This window comes from Diplotaxodon limnothrissa, linkage group LG3 (assembly GCF_057381915.1).
Source record: "Diplotaxodon limnothrissa isolate DT_005_m linkage group LG3, D_limnothrissa_male_GT1.1, whole genome shotgun sequence".
Lineage (NCBI taxonomy): Eukaryota > Metazoa > Chordata > Actinopteri > Cichliformes > Cichlidae > Diplotaxodon > Diplotaxodon limnothrissa.
Window position 1 is genome coordinate 590398 of NC_140598.1, and position 16582 is coordinate 606979.

The 16582-nt window shown below is 42.6% G+C and overlaps 1 protein-coding gene across 6 annotated transcripts in view; it reads right to left on the minus strand.

The window, feature by feature from the left end:
• LOC146634213 (uncharacterized) overlaps window positions 1-16582 on the minus strand; it is a 132391-nt gene that overhangs the window by 89049 nt on the left and 26760 nt on the right. For 3 of the 6 annotated variants that reach the window (XM_085375271.1, XM_085375261.1, XM_085375251.1), the window contains exons 5-9: window positions 13981-14307; window positions 12029-12367; window positions 11463-11786; window positions 8264-8590; window positions 7734-8119 (exon numbers count right to left, since the gene is read on the minus strand). The exons of 1 other annotated variant lie outside the window; for it this stretch is intronic. In XM_085375271.1, coding sequence (XP_085231397.1) covers window positions 8028-8119; window positions 8264-8590; window positions 11463-11786; window positions 12029-12367; window positions 13981-14307 — 1409 coding nt within the window. In that variant the 3' untranslated portion in view covers window positions 7734-8027. Of the gene's footprint in view, window positions 1-7733; window positions 8120-8263; window positions 8591-11462; window positions 11787-12028; window positions 12368-13980; window positions 14308-16582 lie in introns of those variants that run through there. 2 more of the 6 variants (XM_085375237.1, XM_085375308.1) reach the window with 2 other exon arrangements.

Below are 16582 nucleotides of genomic sequence, written 5' to 3' on the forward strand. Positions count from 1 at the left end.
AGGCAGGTTCTCAGTTTCATCCATGAGGTCTGGACTCTTCTCACTGAGCAGTTTCCTGTTTCATGGCAATAAAAACTCAAATTAGGTTCAGACGACAAACATTTGACATTTTAATTAGTTTTGATCCGTCAGCCACACGTCGTCTACTCCAGATACACAGGAAGTGTTACCGGGCAGGCTTTTTAAATATAAGAATAAATTTATCTACATGTTAGCTGTGGCTGGTATCTCACAACATAACACAACCAAATCCAGCCCACAGCATCATATTATTTTACATCAGTTGGTTTCCTGTTTCCATTATTGTCAACATTATTATTGTGTCACTGAGGCGCCGTGACAGTGGCAGCCTGTTGCAGAAGCTCCTGTTTCTGCTTGTTCGCCATAGTTTCGATCAATATTGTCGTTTTAATGTTTCACTTTATAAACGTACTTATTCCTCAGTCATGTGTCCATGTTTGTGTGTGAGTGACTCTGTGTTACATACACTCAGGACCAGCTGCTTGCACGCTCCCAAACATGGCTGCTGCCTGGAGTTAGACCTCCTGAGGAGATGTGGTGGAGTGAGAGTGTGTTAGAAAAACTCTCGTATGAAGTGAGACACACAGAGTAACAAGGTCATACATGTTTATTTACTGTGATGGAAGTAAAGGCAAACACAGTGAGCGTCTATGTGAGTGCTCGCCGGGGCATTTCTGCTACTCTTATTATGTATGAATTAGGATTTTTTTTAAATGTACTATTATGTCTATGTTTAATATATTTTTGGACAACAGATGGAAATTAGCCGTGGCTGTGGTGTTGACACACAGGAGTACTGTCCTGTTGTAGTATTAGTGAGTGTTAATAACCTGCTGCAGGTAAACTATCCCCATGGATCCCCACACTGCTCTACATGAACGTCTCCACTAATGGGAAAACAGGCATCTGCACACATGTGCTTCACTAACTCCACGGAGTATTGATGTATAATAACTCTGTCACAATCCTAACAAAGCAGCTTCTTTGAACACTTAACTTACAGCTTGTGATCATTTCCAGTCTGTCTCTGCATCTAATCTGGCAGCTGGATAGTTAAAGGAAACCAGTGTGTTACATCCCCCAGGAGGATGTTGGTTTTCTTCTTTCAACTAACTGCTTATGTTTTGTCTAGGCTCCACCTCCTCTGTCCTGATTGGATGCTGCTCACAGAATCCAGCTAATTGTCAATCAGCAGAGTTACTTAAGGCCTGTGGAGCTGTGTTTCTGGGCCCTCTGGCCATTTTAATTGCCATATCTGTGCAGGCTTGCATGCCTTTTGACTTATATGTGCATTTTTGTGTTTTCATGTTCAGACTGCCTGTAGGAGAGAGCTGCCTTTTGTTTTGACACCATGTTTTCTCCTGTTTATGTGTTGTTAGGTAGGTTATGGTTATAGGTTGTATATTTTGTTTTCTTTAGAGTTAGGGAAGTTTCTTTTATTTTCATATCTGGGATGTTTTGTTTGTTATGTTGGCCTTGGCTCTTCCTGAAGTTAACCCTCAGTCTGAACCAGAATTTCAACACGAGCATGAAATAAACCTTTTAAAATTACCATCTGGGCTCCTCCTTCACTACTTACCTTTATGTTAGTCCCTTCAAACCCTCTAGATTAGCCAGGGGATGTAACAAGTGTTATCCTTGGAGCTGCTCTAACTACACCAGCTTTATTACTCTGCTCACTGCTTTGTATCTGCTGTAAGAAAAGTCACAGCTGGGTACGGTTCATGGTGCCACATGGAAGTTTCCTCAGTAAAGTTCAAGCTGAACAAACATCATTTACTGAACAATAATAGCTGTGTGAGTCTCCCACAGAAAGTAAGCTCTCTCTCTCTCTCTCTCTCTCTCTCTCTCTTTTAAGTCCCGCCCCTGAAACACAGGGTGAGGTTGACTCACTCACACGGAGGAGAGAAAGAGCATCAAGAGACAGAGACAGGTAGAAAGTGTTGAGCCAGCACAGGAGCACAGAGAGATCATGACAGGCTGGTAGCTCGGTGTAGGCATCTGATGGTGCTCAGTCAGATGCTTGTTTTGCTCCTTGGTTCTCTGAAGGTCTGCCTGATGGACCTCCATAATCACTGACACTGACAAAGGTGATGCTGAGCCAAGGGAACAGAAATATCGCCTTTAGGAGGTGGAGGTGGTGGTGGAGGTACTGCTTTCAATTCTACATAATTAAAGTCTCCAGCCACTGTCACAACCCACTCTGCTTTGACATTCAGCTGTTCATCATGCAGTACAGCTCCTGCAGTGCTAACTTAGCATTAGCCTGTGTGCTATATAAACAGCTTTGAGCAGACAGGCAGAAACCCCCATGGCGTGTAGACCGCTCTGCATTTTACTGACAGATACTCCAAACCTGTGAGCAATGTGTTCACATCAGCACCTTATCTGTATGTAGACACACACACCTGCAGCTTTACAGGACACACACCTGTCCACTCGAACACTGGAGCACCTCTCTGACTCCACAGCTGTGTGGGGAGTATTGTGATCCAGCCAGCTCTGCTTTGGCTCTCAGAGGAGGCGGACGCACTTTTTCTCCTCTCCCTTATCTTCCCTGCTAGTTCTTATGTCCTTGTCTATTCTCGTGTCTTTTTTGTATTACTTTCCCTGGAACACTCTCTCACAGTCTGTGTCTAAAACCTAAAAGAGAATTATGGATTTGATCAACTGGTCTCTGAATGCTATTGACACCCTTTAACGAGAAGTCTGGGCTCGGGAGAGCCCGAGTGCCCTGGAGGGACTTTCCCTGCCGGATACACGATGGACGGGTGGCAGAGGATCGTGTGCCTGGCGGGACTGTCGATCGAGGACGCTGAAGATATCTACCTATTCGGAACCATGATAACAGGGTTCTTGCTGATCGGAGCTGGCTTGGCCCTGACTTATCGGAGAATTAAGAGAGCGGAACCGGCTGTTCAAACCCCCACAAGGCTGCCCGCTGGGATTGGAACGACAGGCGCGACTTCTCAGAAAGGGCTCACTGAAGGCAGCATGGTTAAGAGCTTGGAGGCGCTTACGACTGCAGTGAATGCTCAGAATAACACCTTTGAGTGTATGTATGTTGGATTACATCAGGAAAGAATCAACTCAGAACAACATCTCTGGGCGGAGCTGGATTACACCTCGGATCAGTTGGCTGCGGTCGTGAGGTCTCAGAATCTGCTATGTGAGCAAAAAGAGTGACAAAACCACAGAATCGACGGCTGATAACATCACGGAGAAGCTTGCAGCTATTAACGGGAGACTGAGAGACCAGTGTCGGAGTGTTAAAAACAGCTTGAAATTCTCATGAGTTGTTTGTAAAAGAACAATCACCATTATAACCCGGCTACCCCTTCGGCGCCAGCTGTGGGCTCAAGGCCGGAGCTCAAGGCTGGAGCTGAACAAAAACTCCCTGATAATGACTGTGTTGAGTCTGTTCCTTCCCATTCCCTACAAGGCCACCTGGGTTGGCTGGAAGACTGTTTACTTAGCCTGGCAGGGTGAAGGACACTGTCTCAGCTGAACTATGGATACGCACACACATACATATACTGATAAGCACTCACTGACGCATCACCCTCCCTACCCCGGACCCAACGCCACCTCCAACGCTTACCTCCCCCATGATGTGGACATCGGGTCAGCTGGAGGCACAGTCGAAGATTGCAGCGGTCCCAGATCAGATGTACACACTGGGACTCTTTCCCATGTTGCTTGTCTGTGTTTATTGTGTTATGGTGTGTTGATACCTGTGCATTCCTGTATTATCCTTTTGTGTTGCACATTTCAATGTTTTTTTTCCTTGCTACCTGGCCTGACCTGTCTCCCCAATGTGATGTTTGTATTGTATGTACGGCCGGCAAGGTCTGTCATCTCGGTTGTGGGCAAAAGACCTGCAACTGACAAATAAAGGCTATCTCATCTCATCTCTCTGTGATTATTGTTAGACACCTGTCCGTCCTGGAGACATCTCATCTGCATCATGTCCATTATGTTGGTGAGTGACTTGGTGAGTTTGTGAGGACGAGACTCAGTAAAGCCGGTTTGTGTTAGCATGTAGCTTCAGTTAAGGTTCAGAAATTGATGAGGAGAGTACAAACAACCAGGGTCCAGAAGAGCTTGGTCAAACAATTGACTTTAATGAATACACGCGTGGGGGGACCAGCGCCGTTCGCAGACAGCGCTGATCTCCGACTAATCAAAGCATAAGCAGATATTATATACCATCAGGGTTTGAATTTAATGACAACCCTTCAACGTCACAGATACATTTCATACATAGGTTCCCAGACCACAATGACTTTTAACACAGTTTAAAAAGAACATTGTCTCTGTCTTCATGGCAGATGTTTCCTGTCAACCTTTTGACTGCCGCTTCTCCGAAACCACAGACCATGCTCTGCAGTGAGATAGCACTTCTGCACGCCTGCAGTTGCAAGAAAACATGATTAACCTCTCATCTATAAATGAGTGTATCTACTTTGTGTGTGTGTGTGTGTGTCACGACCTCACTTGGCACTCTGTGTCACCTCTCACCTACTAACGCTCGCAGTCAAACAGAGGCCACTCTCAAATGTGTTAGCAGTTTACTAAAACTATATGTGTAAAATATTGAATAAATGTTTTAATCAAGAACCTCTACTAGAAGCTTAATAAAAGAATATAAGTATAAAAGATAATAATGAACAACCTGGTTATTCAAATAGCATCATCCAAACAGCTCCTCAGAATAAGCTGCACTTACACTCTGCTTTTAGTTTCACTTTTGCAAAAGGCACGCTCTGCAAACCTGCAGTTCCTGTCTACTTTGCACAGAGTGTCCTCAGAATCAACAGAATGAGCCCATACACACTTAAGATTATAACAAGCATTTAAGATTATAGATTCAACTCAACAGTTTAAAGTGGTTATAACTGCACCTGTAATAAATTGGGTGCCAATATGTTTAAACATCTTACTACAATATCAATGCTGTAGATTATATTATTAATGCAATGGTAATGATGATGATTATTAACAATAGCAGCAAAATAATTTCCCTGATCTCCACACTTCACACGTGTGCCGGCCTCCTCAAAGGTGAAATGGTGATGGCTTTTCTTGTTGCTCTATCTCTGGTGGTATAAAGTGGACGCAGCAGGAAACTGCAGCAGCTCCGACAGTAATTCAAGTGTTTATTCAGGGCTGCTGTGGCTCATTAAAAACTCATTAAAAACTCTGATATTAAAAAGAAATGAAGGTCTTTAAATGTCTCATGTTTCCCCCAAATCATTGAGTGGAAGCGTTTTGAGACTGGAAGGAAAAATGAAGCCAAGAACAATTATTATTAATAGTAATGATGATTATTATTCTTATTGTTATTTTATTATTATAAAAAAAACAAAAAAAACTTTTTCACTTGAAATTTATTGGTGAAAACTTGAATGAATTTTCCTGACCAATGAAATAGTGACATGTTCCCCATCCAAATCAATCAAAATAATAGCTCTTAAAGTGTTAGATCATAGAAAATCTCCAGGGCCAGACTTACTAGATCCTTACTTCTTGAAACTGGCAGCTGATTTTGTGGCAGAGCCTCTCACAACACTTTTCAACCTCACACTCGATATGAATGAAATTCCCTCAGTATGGAAATCAGCTTTTGTTGTCCCTCTGTTAAAGGGGGCGGCCCAGCAGTGTTAACTAATAACAGACCAAAATCTAAACTATCTGTGCTGGCCAAAGTACATGAAGCTCCTTTGTTTGAGCAGTTAAAGGAGTTTTTAGACACCAATTCCATTTTATCTGAATATCAATCAGGCTTTAAGAAAGATCCCTGGAACTCTTTTGAGGAAATGAAAGGATTTTAAGCACACCTTATAGTCTGAAAAAATGCGGCACTGAAGTTATTGTGCTTAAAGTGCTTCACTGAGCTTAAATTTAAAATATCTCAAGATACATAAAATAAAAAGAAAGTCAAAATTAAAAATACCTCAAAGGCTTTGAACTGAACATCTAAATAAATGCACATCTTACCTTGGGCACAGGCATCAGAGGTCCCTCCCTGACTATCTCTGAATGTAACAATAATAAGTCAGGAAGTGTACTTCTAAAATGTCTTTGTTTCCTCTGTAAAGTGTGCATTTTTTGGTGGTTATTTTGAGGAGCTGTCTGGATGAGGCTATTTGAATAACCAGGATATTCATTACTGTCTTTTATTCATTGATAATATTAATATTAAGCTTTGAGTAGTGGCATTTAATTAAAGTATTTATTCAATATATTACATATATAATTTTAGTAGATTGTTACACATATGAGAGTGGCCTCTGTCTGGTTGTGAGCTTTAGTAGGTGAGGTGAGAGGTGAAACAAAGTGGAATTGAGGTCGGGTGACATATACACACACACATCTTAGGTAGACTTTTTGCAACTTATGCATGTATTGTATCTGCTTGACGCATGAGGGGGCGTCATAAACAATACCCAGATGGTATAAAAACAACTGATTGTGTTCGAGTGAGATCGATGCTGTCTGGGTACAGTGTTCATCTCCCACACGTGTGTTCATTAAAATCATCATTTGACCGACTCTCCTGGACCAGTGTTGTGATTTTGAATCCCTCCTCTATCTCTCCTCAATATTTGAACCCTTAAGTTTAGACCACGATATGGGCACAATGTGTGTCTGTTGTTGACCACACAGAGACTTTCAGAGTTGCAAAGACTTTTCTTTCTTTTTTTTCATTCGAATGGCTGGTCTATGATTTTTTTGGCAGAACACTGGTGGAATGTGCAGGTGTCGCTGTGCGCAATTAGATTATTGTGGGAATTCCCTACGTCATTTTCCCTTTCTGTGCGTCTGTGCAGAGACACCCGCATGATACACAAATCGAGCAAACAGCAGCAGCACGGAGCCGGTGGTGCAACACTTTAGCGGTGCATTCAGCTACTCTAAGCAGCACGTTCATGATTGGTTTGGGTCATGATGGGGGCATAATGTTGTCTGCTGTTGGCCACACAGAGACTTTCAAAGTTGAGGAGATTTTTTGTTTTTATTCGAACGGCTGGTCTCAACTGTAAGTTGTGTTAGCGCTACTTTAGCATCTAGCTAGCCCTGCTGAAGAGCAGCGAGCATAAAGGGAGGAACGTTTTTGAAGTGTCAGCTAATTTCAAATGCAGCGTTTCTATCAGCTCAACAAACATCAGCAAACACACAAACTGTTTGTGTGCAGTTTGTCTCACAGTGTGTTGCAGCCAAAGGTCCAGCTGCTGTATTTCACAGGGAGAGAAAGAAAGAAAAGAAAAGCTGCTGTAGGAGAGGAACCCAAGCTTTGGCATCGCTCTGAAAACTATCGCTGATCCTTTTACTCGCTGGCTTTCAAATCAAAGCTGGAATGAAATTTGTGGCGTTTGCAGGATCTAATCAATCACACAGGATCAGGAGAGAAGACAGCAGAGCAGCTGATTTTACACCTGAAGATACAACTGTAATGTTAGAAACATGAAGATATTACACACACAATACAGACTGCAGCTCAGACAGCTGCTGGACAGATGTGTGTGTGTGTGTGTGTGTGTGTGTGTGTGTGTATATGTGTGTGTGTGAGTACTGTAACTCCTTTATTCCACACAGACAGCTTCAGCATTTGTTCTGCTTTCTCTGCTTTTATTTGAATGTGATAGAAAAACACGACTAGAATTTACACAAACGTGTTTACAGGCTGACTTTAATGTGTTTCTGCACATGCTTGTCCTCTGGTCATGTGATCATGTGGTTTGTAGGACGCTCCTCTTCCTCAGAGGATCCACCTGTGCTTCCTCTCCTCTCTCCTCCACCTGTTACAGTGAGGGAACGTCCTCCATGATGGAGGAGCTGCTGGAAAGTGCTGAGAGTTTCCTCCAGAGTGAGACCTCTGTCACAGTTCAGAGGATCTACGGCAGCAGAGACCTTCATGGACACTAAAAGTCTCAAACACACAACAACAACATCACACTGACTCCACTCTGACATCACTGATCAATAATCAAAGAACACACAGATCAAACTGATTGATCAGCCATCAGAGGAGTCGGATCAATGGAGCTGCTTCTGTTCCTGATGTCCCCTGTTTGATCCTGGACCTGAACTCTCCCTGCAGAGGAGACACAAGACAGTCAGAGACACACACACACACACACACACACACACACACACACACACACACACACACACACACACATACACACACACACACATACACACACACACACACACACACGCAGACATACAAACACACCTTTAACTTTGAGCTGCACTGTTTTGAATCTAACCCGTCCGTTCCTCCTCACATCACATTCATATCTCCCACTGTCAATCTCTGTGGGGTGTTTCAGGGTCAGACTGAGGTCTCCAGTTTTCAGCAGGTCTTCATTCATCTTCGTTCGGTCTCTGTAAACCTGGTGCTGTTTGTGAGGCTGATCAGAGCCGTTCTCATACACGTGAACCCTCCTGTATTCAGGTTCTTTACGTTCCCACTCCACCTCAGCATTTTCAGGCAGGTTTTGTGTGGTTTTGAAGGGCAGCTGGACAGACTCCGCCCCCTCCTCCACCTCCACCTGCGGGACTGAGAGGACAACAAACACAACATGAGCTGTACAAAGTGTGATTGGTGTTCAGAGCAGCATCATGTGACTCTTGTTCTGCACTAAATGAAGCGATGGAGTGGCGCCTCCTTCAGGCAGAGAAACAGCTCATGGAGAGAAATAATTATTAGAGCAAAAACAAGAGTGGAGCTGCAAATAAGGCCGAGAGGAACGCTGCAGAAAACTGTTCATGTGTGAATTCATCACTTCATAGATTTCTTTGAGCACTAAAATCAGAGCTGCTTCTATTTCTAATATGACAGCTGTACATTAGAGCTGCAACACTTTAAATGTGAGCCATAAAAACATGATACTCTACAAGTGCATTCAGCTCTGACACTGTCACATCATGAAGGAGACGTGGAAATCACTTTGTTACACAAATCAAAGTCAAATCAGTTCTATTGATGGAATATTGTGTGATCAATAGACTGATCAGTTTCTAATCTGTCATCGATCAGCTGGAAATCCAGCATGTCAAACAGACAGGCAGCAGATTAGGACCAAACACAAACACAGTGAGACTTTTTCTTCACAGCAGTTGCAGGTAAACTGCAGCAACAATGCGACTCAGACAGTTTCTCTGTAACTGCAGGGCTTCCTGCGCTGCTGTTAGTCAGACACGGATCAACAGGTTGTGGATAGAAAGCAGATTCCTTCAGCAGAGGATCCATATCACACGTGAAGCATGTCGTCGGGAAACAATCAGTGAAAATGGGACACTTTGAGCCTCAAACTCTGAACATGACCTGCTGCAGACCAGCTGATGTGTTCAGTTACCATGGTGAGGAATTTCACAATAAAGGAGGCGTGCGCTCTGTCTTTTCCTGGCCCGACGCTCTGGGACATTTTAGACACTTCAAATGCTCCACTATTAAGGTGGATGAAGGGTGTAGTTTGGAGGTGCTGCTTGTTAAAGTGTGAAACAGCTGCTATCTGTGCAGGTATCTCCGCCCTCCTAAGACTCCATCAGAGTTGGAGCTGAACTCTCAGATGTTTCCTGCTCCATGGTTCTTATGTGTGATCACATGATCTGAGCTGCTGATTTTAAGATCCATGTTGATGATCTTACTGACTCATTTGAGTTCCTCAGTACAGTAAATTCATTGGTTTCAAACAGCGTGTTGTTGGCCTACATATAACTGTGGGCTTCAGTATGAACTCCAGGCTTTGAGCTGATGTGTTTCTCTCTGATCATTGATGGATTCTGTTTGAGATCATTTTTCCAAGTGATCAGGCAAAAGCAGCCGTGTCAGTACGCTGACGCTCTTTTCATGAGGAAGCAGGAGAAACATGTTCATCAGTGTTTCTACCACCACTGGTGTTCCTCCTCCCTCACACACACAAACACTCTGAATGATCTGAACCTCCTTTGTACATCCACTTTAGATTCAACTGCACCTTTAAGATCAGGACTAAACGTGGAGCGTCTTTGACATCCTGCAAGTTCTCATCAGATTACGGCATCGAGTGAGGAACGTCTTCACTTTCTAAACTTTCTGAAGGATCAAATGAATGAGAGGAAATCCAAAACAGCAGCTCCTGATTCTTTTCTTGATGTCCCCGACCCCAGCCACCATATCTGATCTTCTTTTGTGCCAGTCTCTGTGGAGGAGCTTTGAAGGACTGTGGCACAACTGAAACGCTCATCAAGCTGTGTAGATATGATTCCTCCAAAGTTCCTGAGTGAAGTTTGGGATGTCCCTGCCCCTCGGCTGCTTCCAATAATGAACACTCGTCTGTCCTCTGGCTGTGTCCCAGAATACTTAAAGACAGCCTGTGTGCAAGCACTCATCAAAGATCCAGCCTCCATCCTTCTGACTACAACAATCACAGAGCCAGCTCAAAGTTTCCTTTTAGAGCAGAACTTTTGGAGAACACTGTCTGTCTGAAGCTTCTTGAAGCGTCACGTCCATGCTAGAACTCCACTTTGACTCTGACTGTGGATCCTGCTGAAGCTTCTCCAAATAGTGGAGAAATGAAGACAAGATCAGCAGAGCCAGCTCAACAATGTCTGCAGGTGCTAACAGGTCAATCTTTGAGACGCTGAATGTTCCCAGTTTGCTGCTGTGAAACTAGAAGTGATGACTATTATTGTAACAGCACTGCAGCTGGAACTGCTGACGGGGCTGGAGATGAACTGGATTCTGATTTCAGGGACAGTTTTGGCTTTCAGTCGTCATCAAAACACTTTGTTTCATTCATGTTGCTCTGAAGCTTTCCTTTCTTCTCATTAACGTGTTCTGAACCAATCACAGCCCTTTCCTTTACAGCGCTCTGCTTTCACCCCTCCCTGAAAGCCCAAATTCCCTCTCAGTTTAGTTCAGCTGGAGCCGAGATGACACAGAGAGCCTTTGGTCCATGAGATCTATCTAGGAGACATCAGTAACATCAGCTTTGTGTCAGCCGTCCTGTAGAACGCTTACATACAGCTGCTTCTGTCTCTGATCTCTGAGTATCTCTCAGCTTCAGCTGGGACTCCACCCAGGTGTTGGTTGGTTGACATTTGACAACATCCAAATGACTGGATCAAAGTGTTTGAATGATCTCAGCAGCTTTAAAATTATTGATATTTATACATTTACATTGATTTGCACTAAACTAACAAAACTATTGATTTGATCCAAACTCACATCATGCCAGAGGCTTTTATTTTGAAGGTAGGATCATTTTAATGGTCTTCTTAGTTCATTTAAACACACAGTTGCTCCGCCTGACATTTTTGGCTTTTAGATCAAAACATCAAAGAATTTATTTTATTTGAATGAACTGAAAATAGATTCAAACTAAAAGCTTTTAGAGAATAAACGCCTACATGACCTCTGACCTTTGCCCTGTATCTACAGTACTGACCTCTGACTTTCAGCTGCACTTGTTTCTTCAGCAGGATGTTTTCCTCACTGCTGTTGACGGTGCAGGTGTAGGTCCAGTTGTCTCCATCTGTGGGGTATTTCAGGGTCAGACTGAGGTCTCCAGTTTTCAGCAGGTCTTCATTCATCTTCGTTCGGTCTCTGTAAACCTGGTGCTGTTCTTCAGGCTGGTCAGAGCCGTTCTTATACACGTGGACCTTTGCATTGTTATCCATCCACTCCACTTTAGCATCTTCAGGCAGATGAAGTGTGGTTTTGAGGGGCAGCTTGACAGACTCCACCCCTGAATCCACCTCCACCTGCGGGACTGAGAGGACAACAAAGCACAACATGAGCTTGGATGGAGACATTTGTGTTGACTCTAACAGGCTGAATGCTGCTGCTTCACTGGGAGCTCACTGTTAGATAGAAAGTGGTCAGTGTGACATCACATGCTAACCTCAACATCAGACATGTTAACACTGTAACATTATTGGATGGAGCCCACTGAGACTGAAACACCATCACGAGTCTGACCTCTGACCTTTGACCTGGATCGACAGCACTGACCTCTGACTTTCAGCTCCACTTGTTTCTTCAGCAGGACGTTTCCCTCCCTGCTGTAGACGGTGCAGGTGTAGGTCCTGTTGTCTCCATCTGTGGGGTGTTTCAGGGTCAGACTGAGGTCTCCAGTTTTCAGCAGGTCTTCATTCATCTTCGTTCGGTCTCTGAAAACCTCGTCCTGTTTGTGAGAGCCGTTCTCATACACATGGACCTTCCTGTTGTGTGTTCTACTGAGGATCGTGTAATTGTCCATCCACTCCACTTTAGCGTCTTCAGGCAGGTGAAGTGTGGTGTTGAAGGGCAGCTGGACAGACTCCACCCCTGAATCCACCTCCACCTGGGGGACTGAGAGGACAACAAAGCACAACATGAGCTTGGATGGAGACATTTGTGTTGACTCTAACAGGCTGAATGCTGCTGCTTCACTGGGAGCTCACTGTTAGATAGAAAGTGGTCAGTGTGAAGAGGAGACGCAGCAGAAAGATGAAGACTGACAGGAAGAAAGCAGTGAACAGACTGTTGGAGCTGCTGTTAGTGGGACAGGACTTTATTCAGTCTCTGAGGACCAGATTTGACTTGATGAAGCAGAGAAACACAGTCTGAGTGTTTCTGTCACACTCACTTCATCACACAGCTCAGTTTGACAACATGTGGAAGAATTTGATAGAAGCCTTCCTTTAGTAAAAGCACCAAGAAAACACCATGAAAACACCTCACTACACACAAAACTGCAGTACTGGCAAATTGTACATAAAGTATGAAAAGTCAAAGTACTTATTGTGCAGAAAAATGTTCCCATCAGTGTCTGTGGATCAATATTACTGCTGCACATGTTTAAGGCTGAGCTCATTTCAAATCCTTTCTATTGTGTTGAATCTGCAGTAATGCATCATATTCTATAAAATCATATGTTTGTAGTGGCTGTCCTGTGAGGACCACGTCTCTCTAAACAAACAGCTGTTAATGAGCTCACAAACACAGGCCTACAGCTGGATTTGAAAAAGTCCATTCAATAGAAAATCAACAGTCACAGCTGGATTCAAAGGCTTGAGCTCTGTGTGACATGGTTACCTGTCAGCATCTACAGGGGGATTCAAATATGAAGGAAACATGAAGGTGGTGCATTAGAAAAACTGCTGCTTTCAAGCAGAGCAACAAACTGTTTGAACTGATCCAACTTTATTCACACAGACAAAGATTTGTGCATCAGCTGCTGTTTGCTGCTATAGATATAATCCAGCTGATGTGGAGAACTACATGTGACACTTTGATGCAGCCATGAATCTGACTGATTTCTTTCCATTTTCAAAGGTTGATGCATCAGTTAAAGTCCTTAAAAAGCTCAGAAATAAAGAGAAAGGTTGGTTAAAGCAAAGAGAGGCACTGGCAGCCTTTAAGACACTAAACAAGAGAAACAGATCAGAGAACATCAGACTGAATAAGTGGAATAAAGTGAAACAGAACTAACGCTCCCTAAGAATGGAGCTGTCAGAGGAAGAGAGCAGCAAACTGAAAGTCTCTGTTAGCTGCAGAGCTCTGAAACTTCACACAGCTTTGGATGATAACATGGAGAAAGGATGTGGAGATGTTCACACTTCTGCTAGAAATCATCTTCTAGTTATTGTGACTCAGATATGACTGATCATAGATGAGGACCAAAGAAGGTTTTCACTGAGATTTGAGCTGACTTAGCTTAGCCTGTGTTTCAGCCACATGCTAAACAAACACATGTTCAGAAACTAGAAGATGTTACCTTTCAGATGAAGTCTCACACATGAACTTTGCTCCTACAGTTCATCTGCTGAAGCTTTTACATTTGGCTGGAAATCAAATAAAAACCAAAACAGCCACAAACATCAGACATGCTAACACTGTGACATTATTGGATGGAGCCACTGAGACTGAAACACCATCATGAGTCTGACCTCTGACCTTTGACCTGTATCTACAGCACTGACCTGTGACTTTCAGATCCACTTGTTTCTCCATCAGCATGTTTCCCTCCCTGCTGTAGACGGTGCAGGTGTAGCTGGAGTTGTCTCCATCTGTGGGGTGTTTCAGGGTCAGACTGAGGTCTCCAGGTTCCAGTAAGTTTCTCTTCATCTTTGTTCGGTTCTTGTATTTATCGTCCTGTTCTTCAGGCTGGTCAGAGCCGTTCTCATACATGTGGACCTTCCTGTTGTTTGCATCCTTCCACTCCACTTTAGCATCTTTAGGCAGGCAAACTGTGGTTTTGCAGATCAGCTGGACAGACTCCACCCCTGAATCCACCTCCACCTTATAAACTGAGAGGACAACAAAGCACAACATGAGCTGTAGTGAAGGTTACTAATGTTCTCCTCATGACCTGTTACAGAGGACTTATTTCTGTGCTTGTCCTGTTAGACCTCAGTGTAGACCACAACATTTTACTACAAACACTAGAACACACCAGTGTTATTAAAGGAAACTTACTGCAGTGGTTTGAATCACATCTGATAGATTCCAGTTTGTTCATGTAAATGAGGAGTTTTCTTCAAAAAGTAAAACTGAGGAGTTTCCTTCACAAACAAAAATTATTCATAGATGTGTATGATTGCTCTCCAAATGATACACATTAGATTTTCATGATTAATACCTGTCATATCATTTACAGGCACGTTTTAAAGACACAAGGCCTGGATCAACTCTAATTTACTGCTTCTAAATTCATCACATTGATCCAGGACCTGTACATAACTAGAACTAACACACACATATTAGTGTTTTTCAAATGAGGTCAGTGACCACTGTGTGATCGCTGCAGTCAGACAATTGAAGCTCCCAAAATCAAAGCCTCAAATAATTTTTAAGAGATTTTAAGAATTTCTGTGAGCAAAATTTATTTTATGATTTCTGGGACGACAACTGGAACAGAATCCACCTCATTACTGATGTAGAGCTGGCATGGAATATTTACAGAATGCTTAGTTTTGTCCTTGGAGTTCTGCAGAAATCATTAAACCTTCTAAAATTAAAAAAGGCCAAATCAGAGTTTTAGCTTTGAAAAATCATTAAACATCTTAATGATCCTAAAAAGTTCTGGAAAATAATAAAATCTTATTAAGGGGATATAGCCACCAAAATACCAGATTTTGTTTTAAAAGGCTGAAGTACTTTACTGAAAAATTTGATATTTTAAGTGCTTTATACATTTTGTTTCTTCGGGGTCTTTATTTGAATCTTTACATCAGATTTCAAACAGCTTATGGCACAGGAGGCTCTCTGCAACAACTCAAACTCTGTGCTTCAAGCCTTCAGCTTTTCTCCTCTGAATGTCCTGGAGGTCCACAGAACTTTAAATCTGTTGGATCCAAATAAATGTGCAGGACCAGATCTTTATTTTATTAAACTGGCTGCAGATTATATAACAGAACCACTAACTTATATTTTTAGTTTTAGTCTTTTGAACACTGAGATCCCTGAAATATGGAAATCTACCAATGTTCTCTCTTTGATGAAAAGAGATGATGTTAATAACTGCAGACCCACATCTAAATACTGTGTTTAAGTTTACAAAAAGCTTATTAGTGAACAACTCAAAGAATTTGGGCAAATATTTAATTCTTTCCCAACATCAGTCAGTAAACAACACAGCACAATAACTGCTGCTGTTAAAGTGGATCAATGACATCATTAATGCAATGGACTGAAAAAATACTGAGCTCCTCTTTGTCTTGGCTTGTAAGAGGCTTTTGATACAGTTGTCCTGCTATTTTAGTAAACAGACTAAACAATATTGCTGTGTGTTATATGCTGTGAGTTGGTTATCAAATTATCTGTCAGCTAGAACAGTGTCCAAAGGAGTTCCCCAGGGCTCCATATTTGGACCACTGCTCTTCTGTGTACATAGATAAAATGCTGCATTACATTTTTATTCAGATGAAGTACACTTGAATTTGTGCAGTCTGCCTTTGATGATGTTCAGTCCCATTTGACTCAAATTAAGTTGGTGTTAAATTCAGATAAATTCAAGTTCAAGTTATTCTCAAGTGGCAAAGAGTTGTTATGCAAACTTCCTAAGAACAAACCAGTCAAGGGATTGAGGTAAGGAATGCGCAAATGTCATGGGGAAGAAAAATCATATCGCTGGTTGTAACAGTAGTACAATCTGACCGGATTATTTTTGTTGTTTAAACATCATTTGTTGCGGGTCATTTCTCATGTCCTTATGTTGAATTGAATGCACGTTTATGTGAGATTTCTTCATTGGGAAGAGAGGGATAAAACATGGGAGCATATGTAACATAGTTAAATAGAGTTGAAGTTAAATCCCGCTAAATGGGACATTGGCGCCACCTACTGTCGAAAAAGTGACCCTGCAATATTCACAAAGGGCAAGGGATTCTGGGTAATCCTCAGAATAATGGAGGATTCCTGCGAGGTAAGGAATGCGCAAATGTCGTGGGGAGGAAAAATCATATCGCAGGCTGTTAAAGTAATACAGTCTGACCCGATTATTTTTGTTGTTTATACATCATTTGTTTCGGGTCATTTCTCCAGTCTTTATGTTGAACTGAGTGCACGTTTATGTGAGATTTC